The sequence below is a fragment of the Polypterus senegalus genome, chromosome 7, assembly GCF_016835505.1.
Source record: "Polypterus senegalus isolate Bchr_013 chromosome 7, ASM1683550v1, whole genome shotgun sequence".
Taxonomy (NCBI): Eukaryota; Metazoa; Chordata; class Cladistia; order Polypteriformes; family Polypteridae; genus Polypterus; species Polypterus senegalus.
In genome coordinates, this window is record NC_053160.1 from 138,925,104 (window position 1) to 138,947,745 (window position 22,642).

At 36.4% G+C, this 22,642-nt stretch overlaps 1 protein-coding gene across 1 annotated transcript in view; it reads left to right on the forward strand.

The window, feature by feature from the left end:
• Window positions 1–22,642, forward strand: part of adgrv1 (adhesion G protein-coupled receptor V1) — a 669,968-nt gene that overhangs the window by 352,903 nt on the left and 294,423 nt on the right. Inside the window, exons 72-76 of the mRNA XM_039759338.1 lie at window positions 7,044–7,215; window positions 14,946–15,081; window positions 15,243–16,084; window positions 17,650–17,767; window positions 22,328–22,499. Coding sequence (XP_039615272.1) covers window positions 7,044–7,215; window positions 14,946–15,081; window positions 15,243–16,084; window positions 17,650–17,767; window positions 22,328–22,499 — 1,440 coding nt within the window. The remainder of the gene's footprint in view (window positions 1–7,043; window positions 7,216–14,945; window positions 15,082–15,242; window positions 16,085–17,649; window positions 17,768–22,327; window positions 22,500–22,642) is intronic.

The window sequence follows — 22,642 nt, forward strand, 5'->3', positions numbered from 1 at the left end:
GCTTGCATGTGTACCATAGATAGGGAAAGAACAAGAAATTTTCTAAGAATGTTTTATTTACAGATCAGTTAACTGCAGATAGGTGACTTGTCACATTTTGTATTGCGTTCATTCTACTGTCTTCTCCTATTAAAATTAACCCTAACAAAAAAACTACATGCCTGCAATGGGAATATTTTTATATTTTCATAAAAGTACTTTAATATGTTATAAATTTGGAAACACTCCTCCCTGCTGATTTTCTGAATTGCATCAAGTTGATGTAGAATTCTACATATGTGCCATTTTCTTATATACTGCACATATGTAAAAGAAGAAGGTTACAGTTTGGTGGCCAGATCTTAGCCATTTGACATTGTCTGTTTAGACCTGGCATATTACCACTGTGTTTGCTTAGCCTTTTCTTCAGGTAACCCCTGAGATATGTTTGCTAGTTTAACCAGAAACTCTAAATTGGTCTCGAGTGAGTGAATGAATTAGTGTAGCTTGAAGAATGAGTGTACCCTATTAGTATAAATGGTGCCACATCTGGGGTTTGTACCAACATTGTGAACTATGCTACTACAATAGGAGCTGTCTCCCTGTGATCCTGAATTAGGTTAGAAAGAAGATGGAATGAGGAATGTAACAGCGGTCAGCCCTCGAAACTAACACAGACAGATCATCAGGTCCTTCCATGAAAACCCTAAATACAAAGAGGACTGTTTGATTTATGTTAGGTAGATTGCCCAGAGGGGACTGGACGGTCTCTTGGTCTGGAACCCCTACAGATTTTATTTTTTTCTCCAGCCTTTGGAGTTTTTTTTTGTTTTTTCTGTCCACCCTGGCCATCGGACCTTACTCTTATTCTATGTTAATTAATGTTGACATGTTTATTTTTTATTGTGTCTTCTATTTTTCTATTCATTTTGTAAAGCACTTTGAGCTACATTTTTTTGTATGAATATGTGCTATATAAATTAATGTTGATTGATTGATTGATTGATAGATACTGCAATGGTACCCGACCCTCAGTCAAATGCATGAAACAACTCTCATGTTAATGGATCAGGTTAATCTTAATCACTATTGCTGGTTACTCTTTCAAGACGTGCCATCCCCTTGGTGTGGCCATAATTGGAAACCAATTTTAAAAGAAGAAGAAAACAAATGGGAACTTCTCAGTGTATTACCACTTGCACAAAACATATTGTGAAAGTGGGCATAGGTGATCAAAGCTCAAAGGACAAATATAATTTTTTTTAAAAAGTAGAGAGTTAAAGCCCATGGCTAAAAAATGAACTGAAAACTAGACAAGCAAAAATCCACAAGGACTAGGCAGAAACAATAATCAAAAAGAATGTAAACATTTAAAAATGCAGAATCGCAAATCCATAGATTTTGGATACTCTACACACTTAGATGCCATGGCTTTGTCTAGGGCTGAAAAGCAAAAGGTTCAAATATAACCCAATTAAAATGCTCTCAAAATAGTAATCCCATAAAAAGTAACCAGTCGAGGCTCTTGTTTAGGGTCTATTCCTTATGTATAGTAACACTTATCGATTGTGAACGAGTATAGGTTCAGATGTGCCAGCTATTAATTTTAAAAGAATTTGTCTTAGCAAGAACACAGGGGCACTTTTCAGGTAAAAGTTTGCACAAAATGTTAGAATGTTTTTCTTTAAAAAAAGAACCACATATATACTGTATACAGTATATATATATACAGAATAAGTGGCCAAGTAGTGTGGTAGTGAGCAGGATGTTAGGGACCTTCATAACCCAACTCTCAGTGAATAGGATTGGTGAGCCATTTGGGCTAAATGGTGTGTTCTCATCACAGTAGTTTCAGTTTTTTAATGCCATGTGTAACTATGCTGTTATTTCTATTATTACTATAACTTCAGTTGCACAGAATGTGATTTGATAAAGCACATAAAAAGAAAACATCAATGAAACCATGCCAAAAAGTGATATCCAGCACAAGACTTTTTCTATCAAACTATATGATTTTACCAGTAAGTTTCATTATGCAGAATGAAATGAAGAATAGTAAGTAGATAGTAACTAAAAATAATTACATTCATTTCCCCAGCTGTACAGAGGTTAGAGCATAAATGTGCACAAACAACACTGAACTTTCACCTGTGCAGAGCAAAATGGACTTAAATGGTTTTATTGAAAGCCAACTGCTTTTAACATTTTAAAGGGCTAATAACTCTGCCCACTTTCATTTGAATTGAGTGATTTTAATTTAAGTTGTCATGGCCGTCCCTTGAGACACACACAAACAGGCGTCTCTACAAGAGTCTGCAAATCATGTTCGATGACAGGGTTGTACTATAGTTGGGCAAGGTTGAGTTTTGCCCACCTTATCAAAAATCAGGACAGACAGAAGGTTCATTGACTCTTTTCTGATTGGTTTGAAGATGACACAGTCCAGAGGAAAACCCGGAGAAATTATTAAAATGTTAGTGAATTCTAGTGGTTCGACCAACAATTTTAGTTTTTTTGTGCATGTACAACCAAATGTGTAATTATCCCCCAATTCTTAAAGTATTGTCCAACAGATTTCTTCTTTTCCATGACTTTGTAAGGTTTACATTGTATTTATATATTAAAACTGCCCAATAATGTTAGTGTAAGTGTAATGCTATATATCTTTATCAAATACACCAAAACTCAAGTAAAAATATTACAGACATTACTCATAAAAGCTCCATAGTTAAGGGTCAGTCTGATTACAGTAGTAATCCAAATCAATAACCTTTGTTCAGGAAACCTGTCTGCTACGATGTAAAAACAATGAAGCAAATATCTCTCATACTGTTTGCTCTTCTGTGGAGAAAAATAGCACTGATGACCTTAATAGTGATATGCTAGGTCAACCCAACTTAAAAACTTACCTTCTCTTGAATATTCAGTGAACATGCTTGATCATTCATCTCAACCTGGTACAACTCCCAGCCTTGGCATGAATACTTCATAAGCAGGATGTTTGTTGTTGTTTTCCCTGCCAGAATTTTGGCATTCCGAACAGTTTTGACACGTTCACAAAATGTGTTTTTACAAATTGAAAAATGGCACTAGAATGTGACAGAGGGTTTCAGAAACATGCTAATAGTCAGTGCCATCTACAGTGTACAGCAGCCTGAACAGAATTTAGGCACAGACAAAAAAACGGGTGAGACAATTTCCTGTTTACTTGAGCAAAATCAAGTAGAAAGAAATCAATACTACATTAAATGTATTGGTGAAATTATGTAATTTTTATCTGTAAAAATTACAGGAACATTGTGACAGAAGTCATAAAAATGAGGGTCATTTATCTACAAGGCTTTTTTATTCAGCTTTTTGAATGCATCCTGTGTAAAGATTCAAAATTCACATATATTATAAAAGCATTTCACGAAACAAAGTGTAGACATTCAAAGAGATGTGGAATAAAATTATTAACACCCTAGAAAATTTGGTGTTAAACCAAATTATACCTGATTACGATAATGTAAACTTTGTGGGTTTTACATTAAAAATGATGCACCACATTAGAGTAAAGACAGGTGTAATGTGGGAAATCTGTCTGTCACAATTATATCTGTCAGTATTTCTGTCTCCGAAGAGCACTTGATTCGTCTACTTGTAGATTCATGATCCCTAAAAACACATACTCCTCAAATTCTCAGTCACTGAAAATATTGCCAGTCAGTGCTGCGATGGTGTTACGGTCAAGAGTGGATTAAAAGGTGGGATACAAGTTCTTCTGGACAAGAAGGTTGCTAGAGAGATTCCATTCATACATTGTTGTAATCAACTGTTGCACACACTTGGCAGTACTTCATGTCATTCAGGAAGAGCCACATTGTATATTTTTTTTAACGGTTTAGTTCTCTTCATGGATTCTTTCACAGACAAAACTTTTCACAACATAATGTTACTCCAATGCTGAAAAAAATGTTGGAGACTCCAAGAACTAGTCACTTTGATGTGACAACGGCCTCTGTTGAAAATAAAGGTAAAATTCTGGAAATTCTCTCGAATGTAGGAAAAGACAAACATGTATTGATGGGGATCTGCACAAATACATCAGGTATTTTGATTCAAATAAACCGGCACAGCTTTCTTGAAGTGGGAAAGGTCTTTGCCTGTGTTTTTTGTATTCTTGAAAGCAGCAAGTTTTATCCTATAGTCGCATACTTTGGACAGCACATACTGTCAGGCTGGTGAACTTATTACTGCCTCACTAGAGGCATTAAAAATCCAGGATAATAATTTCTGGGCAGAAGAAGTAGAAGGTTTTGAGATTTCATATGCATCAAAAAGGAAACGCTCAGCTGGCCCATTGAATTGTTCTGTCTTCTGTGTGGCATACAGATGCCACCATTTTCCCAAGTCAGTCCCTGAACAGATCATTCGTAAACAATTAACAAGGCAATTGTGGAAAAGGAAAACCAATTTTCTAAAAAAAAAAATATCTTGACAATAACCTAAATATGAGACATTTTTAGACAACGCACTTTTAAACTCCCCAGCATCTGCTTGCTGAATCTGTCACTGAAAACCTGAACAATGAGGTTCTTGTTGCTAAACCAATGTTGCTGAAGATCATCCCCTGTGATGCTCAGATCTTCACATTGTGTGAATAGCTTCAGGAGTACAAGGTGGCATTTCCTGAGTTACATAAATTGTATGTTTCTTCATTGGTAATTTGCATTTCTACAGCATCATGTGAGAGTTCCTTCTCAGTACTGTTCAGAATTCTCCAAATAATGACCAATTTAGTCATTTTAGCTCATGTGAAAGCAATAAATTAGGCCTTGGTTGTGGATGAGTTTGATAGGACATTTACCAAGGTAAACAGAAGACAGATGCAGTGATATGATACAGACAGATTTCCCCACTTTGTTAGTAGTCGTAACACACCTGAATAAAATTTTACTTGTTAATATGTTCCGGGTTATGTTTACGAGGGAAATTTAAATTTAAAATTAATTTATTGTTTCAAGAATATTATTCTGAGAATCATTCTATTCTTTGTATAGAACTGTTTTTTGTTACCAGAGATATGTGCTTTTAATACATATGTGCAGACAAATCTGCAATGTCTAACATTATTCTAAGAATTACTGTGTTCATGATTCAAAAAGCAGACTTTAAATATTGTTGAAATTTACTAAAGCCTAGCTCAGTTTTTCTATAACTGCTTTTATTTTATTACTAGATCTGTTTTATTTTTATTGATTAATTAAAATTTTATAAAATGTAATATTCATCTCTGGTATTTTAGTACCTTGTGTCATCTCATAGGCTTTGACAGATTTCATTATAGAAGGCACACAAAGTCAACGTTACTAAAGAAAAATTATTCAAACCTAAAATTTCAAATGCCTACTCTGGCAGTGTATTCTAGAACCACTCCTGTTCAAGGATGTCTAAAACATTTATACCTGTAGAGGACATGATGTAAAAATTTGTACCCTGTCTTAAAAATATCCGTATACATATGGGTATATTATACATAGTGTGGCCCTCCAGGCTGGCACCGCCACCTGTACCCAACACAGACAAGTGTGGGACACAAGTTCAAGGCACACACTTTTATTTTTTTTCTTTTACCTTGTCGTAAACACCATCCCTATTTCCCACATGCCCAGCACAGTCCAAAGCACCAGCACAGCACAATACAATATTCTTCCTTCTCTCTCTCTTTTCTTTCTCCTCCACTCCTCTGGCTCCTTGAGTAGTGGCTGCTGGCTCCTTTTATACTGTACCCGGGAGTACTCCAGGTGCTCAATGATCTATCCGGCAGCATTTCCGGTTGTAGCGAAAGCATTGCCTAAAAGGACTCGGCAGATCCTGCTGTAGCACCCCCTGGCAGCGCCTGTGGATCCCAACAAGGTTGCACCAAACTCTTTAACTCCTTTGAAGCCCTGCGGGGGTCCAAGGTACCGCTACAACCCAGGGGAGCTGCCATCTAGTGTCATAGGGGAGGTAACACTCTGACCACGCTTGCTACCCTGGTCCTTCCAGCATGTAAGCATCCGGCTGGGCAAGGGCCCCAGCTACACATTAAAATAGTTATCTCTATAGTTCGAAATCTGCTAGAGCAGTTTTGCTCAAAATCAGCAGGTTACTAGCATTTTGAAATGTTAATAACTGTGCTAAATGTGTTGTTGGGGAATTTGTTTTTCTACTAACTGTCCACAAACTAGTTACCCTCACAAACAGGTACAAACACATAAGGACATCACTTGGAAAATGGTCAAATCTTATTGATGGATGCCTAAAAAGTGTAAATCTGTTAAAAGTTGAGGTCACAAACTGATGCCAAAACAGTACCTTTGTAATATACTGTGCATATATACCCACGGTGTAGGTGAGACAAGGAAAAACAATCAAACAGATCAATCTGGGGCCAGAGGTGATGCTCCATGTTGGATGGGAAATGTAGGATGATCAATATCCAACAGACAGTTTTCTCTCTGTGCTATGAATGTAAGCACAACAGGAAGTTAAATTCACTCTAGAAGCCATTGCAATAGGCTCATGTGGCAAATGGCCATAAAAAATCGAAAAAGTACCAGCACCCAAAATACAAACCAAAAATCATAGTCAGAAGTTTGTTCCAAAAGTTGTAACTTACAAAAAGGTTCCCTACACTCAAAGTATTGCAAAAGTTTTATTGTGTTTTGAAATGAGAAAATCTTGGACAGTGAGTCATCACCTCTAGGTAATGAATGATGTGGTAACAGGAATAAGTTGGTATCGATAATAATGTCTTCATGCCTACATTAATCGCAAAATGGCCAGACTCATGATGAACAAATGGTAATATAAAAATAAACAAAATTATCAATAAAAAAATAACAACAGAAAAAATGAAAAAATAAATGTAGAAATGTGCAAAAAAGAAACTAAAGTGGTCAAAACCCCTAAACCACTATGCAGAATCAGAGTACAACTTTCATAAAAAAATCTTTTTTCTTTCAAAAAGACAGCAATGGTATACATTCCTTCTGCCAGGTCAATATGTTTTATCTTTGATGTGCTTCTTTTTTATTTAGGTTGGTTTTGATAACATTGCTCTTCAGATAGCAAACCTGTCGTCTAGTATCTGCACATTCATGATAACAAGGAAAGGGGTTTATGGATCTGTGACTGTGGAGTGGAACAGTGGATACCCAGTGGGTCAGGCACCTCTCGGCTTCCCTGTTGGCCAGATATTACCATCTACGGGTAAGCAGTATCACTCAACAATGCAAATCAGGCAAAGGATATCTCTGTTTTGTTACACATTTATTTTTGGAGTATCAGGTTGCACAGTGAAGTAATGCAGTGGTTAAAAATTCTGCCTTACAGTTTAAAAATCTCAGATTCAATTCTGGGCCCAGTCAATATTTGCATGGAGTCTTAACATCCTTTCCTTGCCCATCTGACTTTACTCTGGGTGTTTTAGCTTCCTGCCACATTCCAAATATGTGCTTGCTAAGTTAATTTGTATGAACTAACCTGGTAAAAGTTCATGAGTATGCCCTGGGGTGTACAAGCATCATATCCAGAGTTGGTTTGTGCTCTTGTGCTTTATACTGTGGAGATAAATTCCCCCTTCCACAGACCTTATGATATAAAATTTGAATTTGGAAAATGGTTGGATATTATGATATTTCTCAACAATACGAGTACAAAATTGGGGACTTTCTTTCTGTAAGGATGTTTTATTTTTTTGCTGGTATGACTCTTTATTAATGTTTATTTTACATATAAAATCTATTAATTGCTGTGCTGGCTTGGCACTTTTTTAATGAAAAGTTGAGGCTTGCACCATGTTATACAAAAATGTTTGTGTTCTGGTCCAGAATTAGATGAAAGGTGTCCCTGTCTGCACATTTCACCTACCCTAAGGAAATTCAGAATATAGGAAGAACATGCTGACCAGACATAGAACACATCCCAGCCAGGAATCAATCCACAGCTCATATTTCCATGTCGTCATGCAGTTTTTTCTTAATTATCTCAGTAGAATATATAGTAGCTTAGTAATTAAAATTTTCTCTGATACAGATAACATAGCTACAAACATACTGCACACAGAATAGGTGCTATTAAAGCTCCAAAATAGCTAGAGGTTCTCATTATGACAAGCCTATCAATTATATAAGTAGTCTAAACAAAAGTAATAGAAGGATGGCTGTAATAGATAGATAGATAGATAGATAGATAGATAGATAGATAGATAGATAGATAGATAGATAGATAGATAGATAGATAGATAGATAGATAGATAGTTTATTAATCTCCAAGGAGAAATTCATAATGTAATATGTAATATATAGACACATTACTAATCAGTGAATGACCACAGTTGTCCATTTCTACAAGCTCTTAAGTAAGGGTTTCTCAAAGTGAGAATAACAATGGGAACTTTGCCAGTTTCCTGCCTCTAAATCATACAGCCATTCATTTTCTTAGGCTGCTTAGTCCATTACAGCATCATTTGGAATTGGAGATATTTCTGGCAACATTGAGCACAAGTTAAATGAACTTTAAATGAGATGTCAGTTCATACTCCCACACAGATCTGTTTTTTAGCATTAGTAGGAAAAGCAAGTGCTTAGAATCAGAATTCACTTTATTGGACAGGTACACTCATGTGTATTAGGAATTTGTCTTGATAGTATTGGTGCACACAGAATACAAAAGATACATATAAGAAGATGAAATAATAAATGATAAAATAAATGATGCAGCATACACGAGCAGTATAAAAAAATAAACAGATAGTAGGATTAAAATATTCAGGCAGTCTAGTGTGCAGGTATACACTGCTACTGAATAGAAGCTGAGACCTGAGTAGTCAGAATTATTGCATGAGGAAATAAACTGTTTGGGTGACGTGTTGTTTTAGCATTCACTGAACAAAGATGTGGAAGGAAGTCTTTGGAATAGGTGAAGCCCTGGGTGAGTCAGTTTTTGGTCCGCTTACCTTGGACTAATATAGGACTTGAATGTGAGGTAAGTTACAGCCTATGAACTTTTCACAGGCTCTGATGTTGTGCTACAGATTGGCCTTAGCCTGAACAGAAGCTATAGCCTGGGCCATCTTAAGAGCTTTATAGGCCCTGGGCAAAGGAGTGCACTCTGGCCCCTACCTACACAACCAGTCAGCAAGTCACAACATACATAGATTAGCATGGGGCCCTATGAGGGGCCAAACAGGCCATAAATCATATATTTCTGTGTGTAATCTATTGGTTTACGTGCGAACACTATTGGTTTATGAATATTTACTATCGGTTTGCATGCATACTTAATTGGTTTGTGTGCGTACAATACTGGTTTCATTCATATGAACTATACTGGTTCGTGTCCGTATATTATCGGTTTGTGCGTGAACTATATCCGTTTGTGCGTGCATACCACTGGTTTGCATATGAATTATATTGATTTGCGTGTGTATATCACTGGTTCCAGTACGATCCAGGTTTACACCAATGCCAAATTAATTACAAAGGTGGCAGACATTTGACAGTCATATTAGACATAATGAGGTGCTACTTTCTCTCTGGATATAAAAAGCCCCCTTCGTAGGGGCTGTAGTCTTTGGTGGACAGTCATTGAAAAAATGAAGACAGAGGAGCATTCTACTGATGTGAGAAATAAAGTTATTGAAATGCACAAGGTAGCAGGAAAGGACTATAAAAATATCAAGAGTTTGAATGTCCCATTGCGCACTGCTGGATCCATCATCAGAAAGTGGAAGGTTCATCACAGTACCCAGACTCTTACTAGAACAGGCAGTCCCTCAAGACTGAACATCAGAGTTAGACATCAACTGGTGAGAAAGGAAACTAGAAATCCAACCATCACTCTCAGATGTTTGCAATGCTTTTTGGCTGAAACTGGAGTAAAAGTGCAGGGGTCCACAATTTCAAGAGCTCTCCATTAAACAGGCCTTTACAGGAGGGTGGCAAGAAAGAAGCCATTCCTTAAGATGGTCCACATAAAAGCACATATGGCGTTTTTCCCAGTTAAATGTGGGGAGAAGGGTTTATGGTCAAATGAAACCAAAATAGAACTTTTTTCTCAGACTTCAAAAAGGTACAGAATGTGTGGTGTAAAACAAACACTGCTCATGCCACAAGAAACACCAGACCTACAGTGGAATATGGTGGTGGCAACATCTTGCTATGGGGATGTTTTTCATGTGCTGGGACTGAGAATCTTGTCAGAGCTGAAGGGACAATAGATGAGCTCAAATACCACACAATATTGCAGGAGAACTCGTTCCAGTCTGCTATGAATGTAAAGCTCGGGAGAAGATTCATCTTTCAAGATGACAATGACCCTAAGCATTAGACCAAAGTGACACTGGGATGGCTCAAAAACAGACAGGTGAATGTTTCGAATGGCCAAGTCAAAGCCCTGATCTTAACCCTGTTGAGAATCTGGGGCACTGTTTGAAAACTGCTGTTCAGAGATATCATCCCACCAACATAGAGGGTACCTAGTAATCAAGCCAAGATGAATAGGGAAGAATCACGCCTGAGCAATGTGCAGAACTGGGGCATATTTACATACCCCAAAAGAATGATGGCTGTTACTGCAGAAAAAAGGTTCTTGAAGTATGAATATGTTGGGCTTGAATGCTTAGGCAAACAATCACTTTGGAGTTTTTCTTTACTTATTTGGAGTTTGATAACGTTTTGTTACAGCACAAGAGTTCACTTTAAAAATACCAAATGGATAAATATGTGGACAAATCTTTTGTCATGCAGAAAATTAGGATGACTTTTAAAGGGATTGAATACTTTTGCACGTCACTGTATGTTTGTGAAAGGGCTTGGTGGTAATTCTTTTACCAGTATTTTCCCTTAATTCTGAAATGATCACAGGGCTGAAGTTAGGTGCGCATTCGTCTGGCATTTTATTCACTCCCAGCTACTTCCAGTATAAGCTTGCAGGCAGCTACTTATTCACACAGCTTTTGCAAAGCAGCTTCTTATTCTATTATAACAGCAAGGTAAAATATTCTACAGCGTGTACATTAATCGGCATCATTACAGACTGATCCATTATTTGAAAAAATAAATATTCCACATTTTGGTCCTGCACGGGTCAAAATTGTTAAACTCTAATTTAACAAATGAATCTGTCCTGGACAAGTTTATATATGCCAATGTCACAAAACTATGAAAATTAAGGTGGCCCAACGTCATTTAACACTTTACAGTGCCCATTAAATATCACAGTAAATCCCATTTATCTGATATTGAAGTGGGAATACGTTGTCAGTTTCACCCTGATACTCGCACTGGGCAGAGCAAAACTCCGCTGCATCTTAAAAAAAACGTATCTGTCTTTTCACAAAACTGTGAAAGGTAAGGTGGCCCAATATGATGTAACTGACCCATGCAGGTCCTAAATGTTAAATGTTTAGCTTTTCAAAGAATTGACACGTTTAGTCAATTAATATACACGTTATAGATGTGCAAGCATTGCGGTTAGGGCTTTGCACTTTCAACCCTTTGTTCGTGGGTTCAAGTCCTGAGACTGACACTGTGTGACCCTAAGTAAGTCACTTCACCTGTCTATGCGGCGCGGTGCGGGGTCGCCGGGCATAATAAATCTAACTAGTAGTAACTAAATGTTATGTTGCATAAAGACGTCAATCGTAAATGTTGAATATTTTGCCTTTAGAATAAGTAACAGTTTTGCAAATACTGTGTGAACAAGTACAGCTGCAGGTTGCAAGCAAGCATGTAGATGGTACAGAATAAGAAGACGGCCGAATACATACCTAACTTCAGCCTTGCGTTCATTACAGACTCAAGGGTAGATTCTGTAAAATAGTAATAATTACCACCAAGTCCTTTCACAAACGTATAGTGCGGAAAAAATATATAGTGCCGTTTAAACGCAGATGCGTCTCCTAGACACATCACTTTACACTCCATGACTCTACCGGCCCTTGAGTTCCTGTTTCTTGCCCCGCCCATTTCCTCTGAAGATCAGAGTTTCGATAGGGTGCGCACGCATAACCAATATGTTTCATTCCCGAAACCAACATAGTGCACACACATATAACCAATAGAGTTCAAGTGCAAAATCGACAGGTTACCCACATGAAACCAGTATAAGACGTGCATGAAACCAATATAGTGCATACGCAAATCCATTGTTAGACCGTGACAGAACGCAAGCCAATATACTGTAGTTCATACGCAAACCGATAACATTCAACCGAAAACCAATGCAGTCAACTCACAAACCAATAACAAACGTACTGGAACCAGTGATATACACACGCAAATCAATATAGTTCACATGCAAACCAGTGGTATACACGTACAAACGGATATAGTTCACGCACAAACCGATAATATACGGACGCGAACCAATATAGTTCATATGAATGAAATCAGTATTGTACGCAGGCAAACCAAATAAGTATGCATGCAAACCGATAGTAAATATTCACAAACCAATAGTGTTCACACGTAAACCAATAGATCTCACAGAAATGTATGATTTATGGCCTGTTTGGCCCCTCATAGGGCTCCTATGCACGTTGTGCCCCCAGGCAACTGGCGTGCTCATGCATTAAGACAGCCCTGGCTGTAGCTTATCTAGCAACATCAGGTGCAAGGCCAAGATTAACTATCATAGGGCACACTGACTTACTCATACAGGATGAAACTGGAGTTGTGAATTGACCTAACACACATCATGGGGAGATGAGAAGAAAATCAGAATACGAGGAGAAAAAGTGAACACAGTGAGAAAGTGCAAGCTCCAGATAGACAGTGCTTAAGACTGTAGATCTGAGGTAGCAGTGCAAACCTCTACAGTATTTCCTGTGATGTTTTATATTATTTGATCATGTTATTGCACATATGTTCTCTGGAAATTTTGTTTTGGATATTAAAAAACCCAAGTGATTGATGTTTAGTTACTGCTGCATGAATTAAGCAGATTCAGTTAACATGGAGATTAATTAGATGCTGGAGTTTTCCCAATTGCCATTTCTGGCTAAAATATTAGAAAGAATTATTTATAATGAATTGGTTGATCACCTTAACTCCAATAATTTATTTGAGATCTACCAATCTGGCTTTAGGCGTTATCATGGTGTGGAGATGGTCCTCCTTAAAGTATTCAATGACATCTCTATTATTACTGACTCAGATGGCGCTGCAGTCCTTGTCCTCCTTGACATGTCCGCTGCCTTTGACACTATCGACCATGAGATATTGCTGTTGCGGCTTGAACATCTTGTTGGCCTTAAAGGAGCTGCTCTTAACTGGTTCAGGTCATATCTAATTTGTAGACACTTTTCAGTGACTTTAAATTCCTCTTTTTCGTCTACTGCTCCTCTTAAATATGGTGTTTCTCAGGGATCCATTTTGGTCCTATTTTGTTCTCTATATACCTTCACCCTATTGGAGCTATTTTTAGGAAAATTTAACATTTCTTTTTACTGCTATGCTGATGATACACAGGTTTATATTCCCATCTGCAACTCTGCAATAAATCTACTGCACAGCTGTCTTTGTGAACTAAGATCCTGGATGGCTAATAATTTTCTTGATCTGAATCAAAATAAAACAGAGGTGCTTATAGTGGGTCCATCAGCTAAAGCCCAAATTGGTCTTGGACTTCTCAGCTCTTTCTCTGTCTTTTGCAAACCTCAAGTCTGCAATCTTGGTGTTATCTTTGACAGTAACCTCTCTTTTGAGAAACAGGTTAATTCTGTATTCAAGAGTTGCTTTTTCCAGCTTTGTCTATTAGGTAAGATCTCGCCTTCTTTATCTTCTAGGGATCTTGAGAAAGCCACTCATGCTTTTATCTTTTCTCGCCTTGATTACTGCAACTTGCTGTATTCTGGGATTAGTACATCCTTGACACGCAGGTTACAGTTGGTCCAGAATGCTGCCGCTCGCTTCCTGGTTGGGGCAAGAAAGTATGATTCTGTCTCTTCAGTATTAGCTTCTTTACACTGGCTGCCCATCAGTTTTTGAATTGATTTTAAAATCTTGTTGCTAGTTTTAAAATCTTTACATGGGCTTGCTCCTGCCTATTTATCTGAATTGTGTGCTTTACACCAGCCATCTAGAGTGCTTAGATCTTCTGGTCAGTTCTCTCTTGTTGTCCCTCATACCAAGTGTAAAACAAAGGGGGACAGAGCTTTTATAGCTGCTGCTCCTCGCCTGTGGAACTCTTTACCTCATCACATAAAGGAGTCGTCTACAATTGAACTGCTCAAAACAAGATTAAAGACTCATTTCTATTCACTTGCATTCCGTGACCTTCAGTAATACAGTGGTAGCGCTGCTGCCTAGCAGAAAGGAGACCTGGGTTTGCTTTTCGGGTCCTCCCTGCGTGGAGTTTGAATGTTTTCCCCGTGTCTGAGTGGGTTTCCTCCCACAGTCCAAAGACATGTAGCTTAGGTGCATTGGCGATCCTAAATTGTCCTTGCTGTGTGGTTGGTGTGTGTGTGTGTGCCCTGCGGTGGGCTGGCGCCCTGCTTGGGATTTGTTCCTGCCTTGTGCCCGGTGCTGGCTGGGATTGGCTCCAGCAGACCCCCGGGACCGTGTGTTAGGATATAGCTGGTTGGATAATGATTGACTGACTATTTTATTGACATGAACAATTAATTGGTTCCTTTAGCAAACCCATACAATCATATGCCCTGTAAAAGTAAGAATTGAGCATTTATTTCTATACGAGGGTAGAATCTGCAAATAAATTATTATTATTAAACATATTTTGTGGTGTTCATTTTAGAGCTTGTTCAATAAATTGTTTTGTATCAAAAATTACTTCATAAAATAGATTAGAGCTGTTTCAGAAACCTTCCAAACTAAAAAAATAAATATTTTGGAATGTTTTTATACATAATTGTATTTTGTTCTTTAACTTTTAGTCTATGTTTCTTTGAATCTAAAATGTTATCATTGTCCCCACAGGCATCCTCACACTGGGACATGGTGAAAGAAACAGAACAGTGCCACTTACTGTCATTTTAAACAATACTAAGCCTGAAGCATTTGCAGTTTATATTAAAACTTTGAATTCTAGCAACCCTGGTGGAGCACGACTCAGGTATAAAGACAATTTTTACGTTCTTTACAAAATTGTGAGAGTCAGTGAATATGTTCACTTTGATACTTGTAACTCCATGAATGGTGTAATGGACAGCAACGTATGCTTGTGTCTGTGCTACCATGTAAAGAGAAAGTTAAGCATTTCCCATTTTGTTCTAGGTCTGGATTTACCATTGCTGAAGTAGAGCCTTTAGGAATCTTCCAGTTTGCTCCAAGTTACAGACAGCTGGTAATAGAGGAAGATGACCAAGTTGTAACACTGTATGTACAGAAACTGTTTGGGTTTCGCAGCAAGCAGACCCGCCTTACATTTCAGACATTGGCAGGAAGTGCCAAGCCCAAAGAAGACTTTGTACCAGTTGAGAAAGGGGAGCTCCTTTTTGAGGCCTTGCAGTATGAAGCCTCCATCCATCTGTCTGTTTTGAATGACAACATTAGTGAAAGTGATGAAATATTTTACGTGAAACTGATCAACGTGACAGAGAAGAATGGCAACTTAATACATACAATGCCAAGACTGATCCAAGAATTCAGCACAGCATCAATAACAATTTCTGCCAATGATGTCATAAATGGTTTTATGAGTATTGGGCCAAGCTTAGTGCAGATTGCTGAAGATTCAAGAAATGGCATTCAGCAAACTGTGGTGCTCAGAGTGCACAGGTCTGTGGGGTTCACTGGAGCCATACAGGTGATGGTTAAGACCTTTGGTGGGAAAAGTATAACTTCAGGACTTCTGGAATCTCCTTTTGGGATTCAGCTCTCAGAATTAAACCACATTTGGGCCAGGGAGGGAGAAGATTTTCAGGACCAGATGTTGACAGTTACATTTCAGGAAGGCGAAAAGGAAGCTAATGTCTCCTTTAAAATACTCGATGACAGTGATCCTGAAGGGTCCGAGGTATTCTATGTTTATCTCACCAATCCTCAGGGAGGTGCACAGATTTTGCCTGGCATAGATGATAAAGGATACACATCATTTGCAAAAATCTTGATTTTAGGTAATTTTTTTTTACATTACTTCGATTTTCTGATTTCTCTCAATGTAAATTTCTCTGAAAAAGGGTTTACAATACAGCGAGATTTATTATTTTGAGGGTAAATAATATAGGGAGATGTTTGTTTTCTGTACCTGTTTTATACTGAGTATCATCCACAAACTTTGCATTATTTTTTTGTCACTAGACACAGCATGACTAATCATGACTTTAAATAACATGAAGCTAGTTTCATTTAACATTTTTCATTTTCTGTTTTTTGAGAATACAATCTGATGTTTTTGCTTTTTTTTCATCATAATTTCTTATTCACAATTTTAAATCACTTTCATTTTTTTTTTAACTCGGCACCTCTTGACCCACTGGTACGAGAAAACTCTCACATATGATATACTATTCAACTCGTCTTGATGTCTAGTTATGCAGTATGTCAAACTTTTAGTGGTCCACCTGTATTTTTGACCCTCAAACCCAGTACAAACCCTAATTTTAGACCATTATATTTGAACCATAATTTGTGCAGGAAAATACACCCTTATTGTAAAGAGTAAAACAATTGGTTTCATTGGCAAAAATGATCATAAGAACTTGAGGTTGTGCTGGCCAATCAAGCAATCTTAAGGGTTCACCCCCTAATGGAATATGAGCGGCCAAAGTTACTACTTTTCACAAAAACTTTGAAAAAAGAAAACATGAATCAGTAATATGGGCATGTTGAGTGTTGTTTTGAGCAATTTCGAGGGATCACAAATATGATAATATTTTTGATATTCAATTATTTAGTGGTGGTCTTAGCCCTCTAAGAGCCACTTTCAGAAGTTTAAAAATGACAAACTGCTAACATAAGCATGCAATATATTGTTTTAAACTATTTTAAGGTCAGTGATTACAAATATATAATTTTTAAATTTTGATTCTTCTAGGAATCTAGCCTGCTATGGACCACCATCAGAGGGTGAAAAATGACAAATTTCTATTTCAGTTGAGAAAATTTAGACTTTAAAATTTTAATTAAAGCACACATTTTAATATTTCACATATTTGATGCAACTGTTCTTGTTTGTTATGTGTTTCTATCTCATGAAGCAAGTCAGTACATTTCTGACTACACCCCAAACTGGGGTAACTTACACTAATTTCAGACATTTTGTTTACTGGTATTACTGATACCCAATTTTTAATTAAACTAAAACTAAATGTCACTTTTAAAATAGCAAGTGGCTCATGCTTTAATACCTTAATTCTTTGAATGATACTGGGGAAAAATCATTTGAAGACTCCAAATGATGTGATTAACTTAACTAATTAACAAAGAATATGAAAAGTTATCATTTGTCAGAGCATTGTGACAGGCACTCTCTGGGCCTCAAAACACAAGAACCTGTCCCATAATACAGTTGTTCAATGGCCTCTCTCTAAATGAAGGCCTGCATTATTGGTAAGATGACTGGTAAACTGGGAAAGGCCTGTTTATGATGGGTAATGTATTTTTGTCGTGAAGATTTTCATAGGCACATGCTGCATTTGAATGGAAATAAACTATAAATCTACATATCTGTTCATTTTAGGGAATGACTTTCAAAATGGCATTGTGGGGTTTACTTTGGAGTCTCAGACTGGACTTGTACTTGATGAAGACTCTGAAAAAAGAAAGGTGCTGCTCACAGTTGAAAGACAAACAAACAGGTGCGGTAGAAACTCTAAAGGTGGTAGTTGTGGTGTCAACTGAACTTACTAGCTAAGCTCAGCATTACTTGAAAGTGCTTTGGCATGAAATTGTTTGTTGTGTAACATTTCTTTAATTTAAGTTTAGAATTAAATGTTAACTGCAACTTATATTATGATCTGCCTGGCTTTATTACAATTACAGATGCTGTAATAACAAAGATAATATGGTTTTCTGTACTAATTTGGCATTACAGATTTTGCTAATTTGTGAGTATCTGAAGTACTTTGTACAAACCACAATAGCACCTGTAGGTCTACTATTACAACATAAGATAATGTTAGCAGGCAGTGTGATGTAGTGGCTTTTAAATCCAGTGGTTGGTGGTTGGATTCTTGTTTCTGCCTCTCTCTATGAATCACTTAAACTACTTGTGCTTCCGCAAAAAAATAAAATGAAAAGATATAAGCAATTTCACTTTATCTTAAACTTGAAAATAACCTTGAATTAAAGGATGAGCTAAATATGCAATAATGACTGCACTTGCCTTTTAATAATTATGTAATTCTAAACAGCCTTGTAAATCGACATTTTCAGTAAGGCATGGTTTATATTTGCAAGATTTTGTATAATCACATGTAGGCCTAATTCAATTTAATGCATTGCAGTAAAAGTACCTCAACATGCTTCAGCGTGCACCACAATTACAGTAGTCCTCTCCTTATTTTTTAGTAAATGAGGAAAAATCCTTTTTATAGTATTGCTTAGACTAAGGTGTCATCTCCCAGTTTCCTGGAAATATGGTTACATTATAGATTTTGTCATTGTGAAGTGAAAACAATAGAATAAATGTTGGTTGGTCATTACAAAAAGAACCATGTATGTCATGACACCTCTTTTTGTAAAGTTTTTATTATTTAAATTATTTAATGCAAACAAAATAAAGGTGATGTTCAACTAAAGTATTATCAAGACATTCTGAATATTGTATCTTTGGCTGCTAAAAATTCTAGACAAGGGAATTCTAGAGCTTTATTTTCTACTGTTAATAGGGTTCTACAGCCACCTAATGCTCTTGCACTGCACCTTTACTCCACTGCACAATGTGACATTTTTATGAAATTCTTTAATTCAAAAATTATCAGTATTCTCCAGCAAGTGACATAATTGGTATGTGCACTACACAGTACTCATAACCTTGGCTCTGTTAGGCCCTGCGCAAATTCCTTTGCATTTTTACACTTCCCTCTATCTCTGAAATATCTCATCTCATTAAAAAATCTAAATCTTTCACTTCTCAGTTCCCAGTCATTTCATAAAAGCTTGTCTGCCTTCTATTGTCTAATTAATAGCTGACATTGTACATTCATCGCTTTCTTCTGGTTTTGTTCCTTCAGTTCGTAAGATGGTGTGCTATAACTGCTATTTTAAAGAAACCAGGAGCTGATTCTGATAATCTGAACAATTTTCAACTAATTTCAAATCTGCCATTTTTATTAGAAATTCTTGAAAAAACAGTTGCAGCACAGGTGCAAGCATATCTTACTGATAATAATGATCTATTTGAACAGTTTCAGTTTAGTTTTTAACCTTTCCATAGTACAGAGACAGCTTTGGTTAAAATCACTGATGATTTGCTAATGGTCACTGACTCTGGGCTGCTAACCACTTTGGTGTTGCTTGAAATTAGTGCAGCGTTTGATACAGTCTCCCATCGTATTTTGTTAGATAAATGAGTCTCCTTTGGAATCTGTGATATTTCTTACATTTTTTGTATTATATCTCTCTGGTCACACGCAATTTGTTCAACTTACGAAGTTTAGATCTCAGCCTACCCCAGACACTAGTGATGTTCCCCAAGGCTCTGCTTTGGGCCCTCTTTTATTTATTATCTATCTTCTACCATTTGACAATATTTTTAGGAGATGTGGCATTCAGTTTCATTGCTATGCTGCTAACACTCAGCTATATTTATCTATCAAACCCAATTCTGCCCATCTTCCCCACATCCTTCCTGAAATAAAAAAAAGATTCTCTTATAATTTTCTCAAACTTAATGATGATAAATCTGAGGTTCTCCTCATTACCACTAGATCTACTCTCTCTAAACTTGACAGTTTTCCCTTGACATTTGATGGTTCTATAAAATTATTTCTTCCACTCGTGTAAACAGCTTGGGTGTCACCCTCGACAGCACTCTGTCTTTCAAAGCTCATATTAATAATATTACCCAGTTCCCATATTTTCACCTTCACAAAATAAATTGTCTCCATCCAATCGTCACACCTAGTAGGACTGCTGTTCTTGTACATACTCTGGTAACATCACATATTGATTGCTGTCATTCTAGATTGGTTGGCCTCCCTCACAAGCTTCTGCATAGGCTTCAGCTCGTCCAACATTCTGCTGCTCGAGTTATTACTAGAACCACTTCCATGGAACACACTACCCTGATTCTTTGTGAACTTCATTGGCTCCCTGTTAAATACCATACTAATTTCAAGATTCTGCTGTTAACATTCAATGTTATTCATAGCCTGACATATTCATATCTTTCGGACCTGCTACATATTTATACACCTGCTCGTCCTCTTAAGATGTTCTCATTTAAATCTCTTTACTACGCTCTCTGTTTGTTTATCTGCCATGGGGTCTAGAACCTTTAGCTTTGTTGCTTGTATTTGGAACTTCCTTCCACAAGATATCCGCAGCATTGATTCCCTTCTTATCTTCAAATCTAGACTTAAAACGTATCTTTTTAAACTTGCCTACTCTTGATTTTGTCCCTTGATTGTACAGTTTAGTACTTTTATTATCATATATACATAATGTTATTTTAATTTTATATTTCTATTTTTCATTGTATTGTTTTCTTTTTATTTATTATTTCTTTTAGTATTTATTAATTTAGCTAATTATTGTTTTGGCATATTTCCTTGACTTGTTTTCTAAGGTGTTTGTAAGCAAAAATTAATTTCAATGATGTAATCAGTTTAGAAAAGACGTTTGATACTTGGAATAAGAAAAGTATCTAAAACGTTGACGGAGCAACCAATTTTTTAGCTGTCAAAAAACGTCAGAAGCCTAGGCCATTAAACAAACTGTAATAGTAAAATTAATGCAATTAACAATTACAATTCTATCACCATTAGCAATAAATTCAACTTTTTCATTCAGTACTTAATGTGCACGTTAACGAAAATTTATTCATGGTAATAAGAGTATTATCAAAAGACAACCATTTTTATACATTGAAATTAATCCATTGTTTAATGAAGGCACTCTGTGTTGTATATTGGAAAAGGAAAGGTTGCTTTTGTGATGTAGGGTGTGAAACAGGTTTGACAGTTTATTAAAGAAACAACATCATAAATCAGCATTCAAAACAACAAAAAAAACCTTCAGCACACACCAAAAACTTAGTCTGCTAACAAACTTTTCAATCCCACAGTGCTAAGGTTCAAGGGTCATCAGCAACAATTTGCAGGGTTGCTTCAAAGGGGGTTTCCTTCTACAAATATACTAACTTTAAACAATTTTAGAATTCTGTGCCATTGTGTGTTTATGGCAATAAAATTACTCATAAAATGTCCTTGCACATTGAAATAATTAATTGATATTGACAGATACTGTAATTTATGACAATACAATTATTCATAAAATAATCTTTGAACATTGAAGTAATTGATATTGACAGGTAGAAAACAGCTTAAATGTTAATTTATATGCATGTATCTGTTTAAAATCATTGTTTTAAGTGTTTATTTTATTACATTTTTTACTTAGGAAATGCACAATTAATTGCCATTTCTCAATTCACCCTAGTGAGTGTGAGAGAGAGTGTGTTTGTTTTCATCCTATCATGGTCTGGTGCGTTGTCTACGGTTTGTTTTTTGCCTTGTGCCAAATCCTTGGTGGGATAGGCTCGAGCTTCCCTGTGACCCTGCCCTGGATAAGCAAAATCATAATAGTAGGGCCAGAGAGGTAGAAAAATGGATAGATTATTATATAATATAGATTAGATATATTAGATGTAGATAATATAGATAGATTATTATATAATAGTTATAATAGTAATGTTGATCGAATTGATAATATTAAACATGATCAACACCTAATTTTCTACTCTATGGATGGTGCTGTTTTTTCCAATAGCATAATTTCCATGTATTTATATACATTTTTAAAATAAAAATTCTAGAAATAGCGGGACTAGGGAGGTAGAAATATAGATTATTATATAATAGTAATAATAAAAATAATAGTAATCATGATGTAATCAATATTATTAACTATTATAAACACATAATTTTCTCATTTTTAGTGCTTTATTATTTCTTCCAGTAGTTTCCATGTTTTATAGGTCATCATTCTCCAGCATGGGTGCTATCTTAATTTTAGCATAGTCATAATAAAATGGTGTTCTGATTGTAAAATGTGGGCAACTCAGAAACATATGGTATCACTGACTTATTTTGATTATAAATTGAAAATGTGACAGAGGCAATAGTCATACGTTGCCACAGACAATTTTGTTGGAAACAGCTGAGGATAACTACTCTTCAAATTCTGTTTCTTAGGGTTTTTGAGGATTTAGTGGTATTGTGGCAAGCAACACTTAATGAAAGCAACGCTCTTCTCCAAAATAATGAGGTTAATCTCACCAAAGAACTACTTTTTATATCGGGATCAACCACATGCAAAAAAGGAGAGGTGACATGTACATTCACATTGGAACTTAGACAAGACAAGGTGAGTGAATCTGAAAAATTTTGCTATGGTTAGATTAAGTAAACATGATGATTTCATTATTTTTGTTTCCTGCAATATGAACTAATTATCAGAAAGTGGAAAATATTTAATGTTTCCTTTTTGAGTATACAATTACTTACATA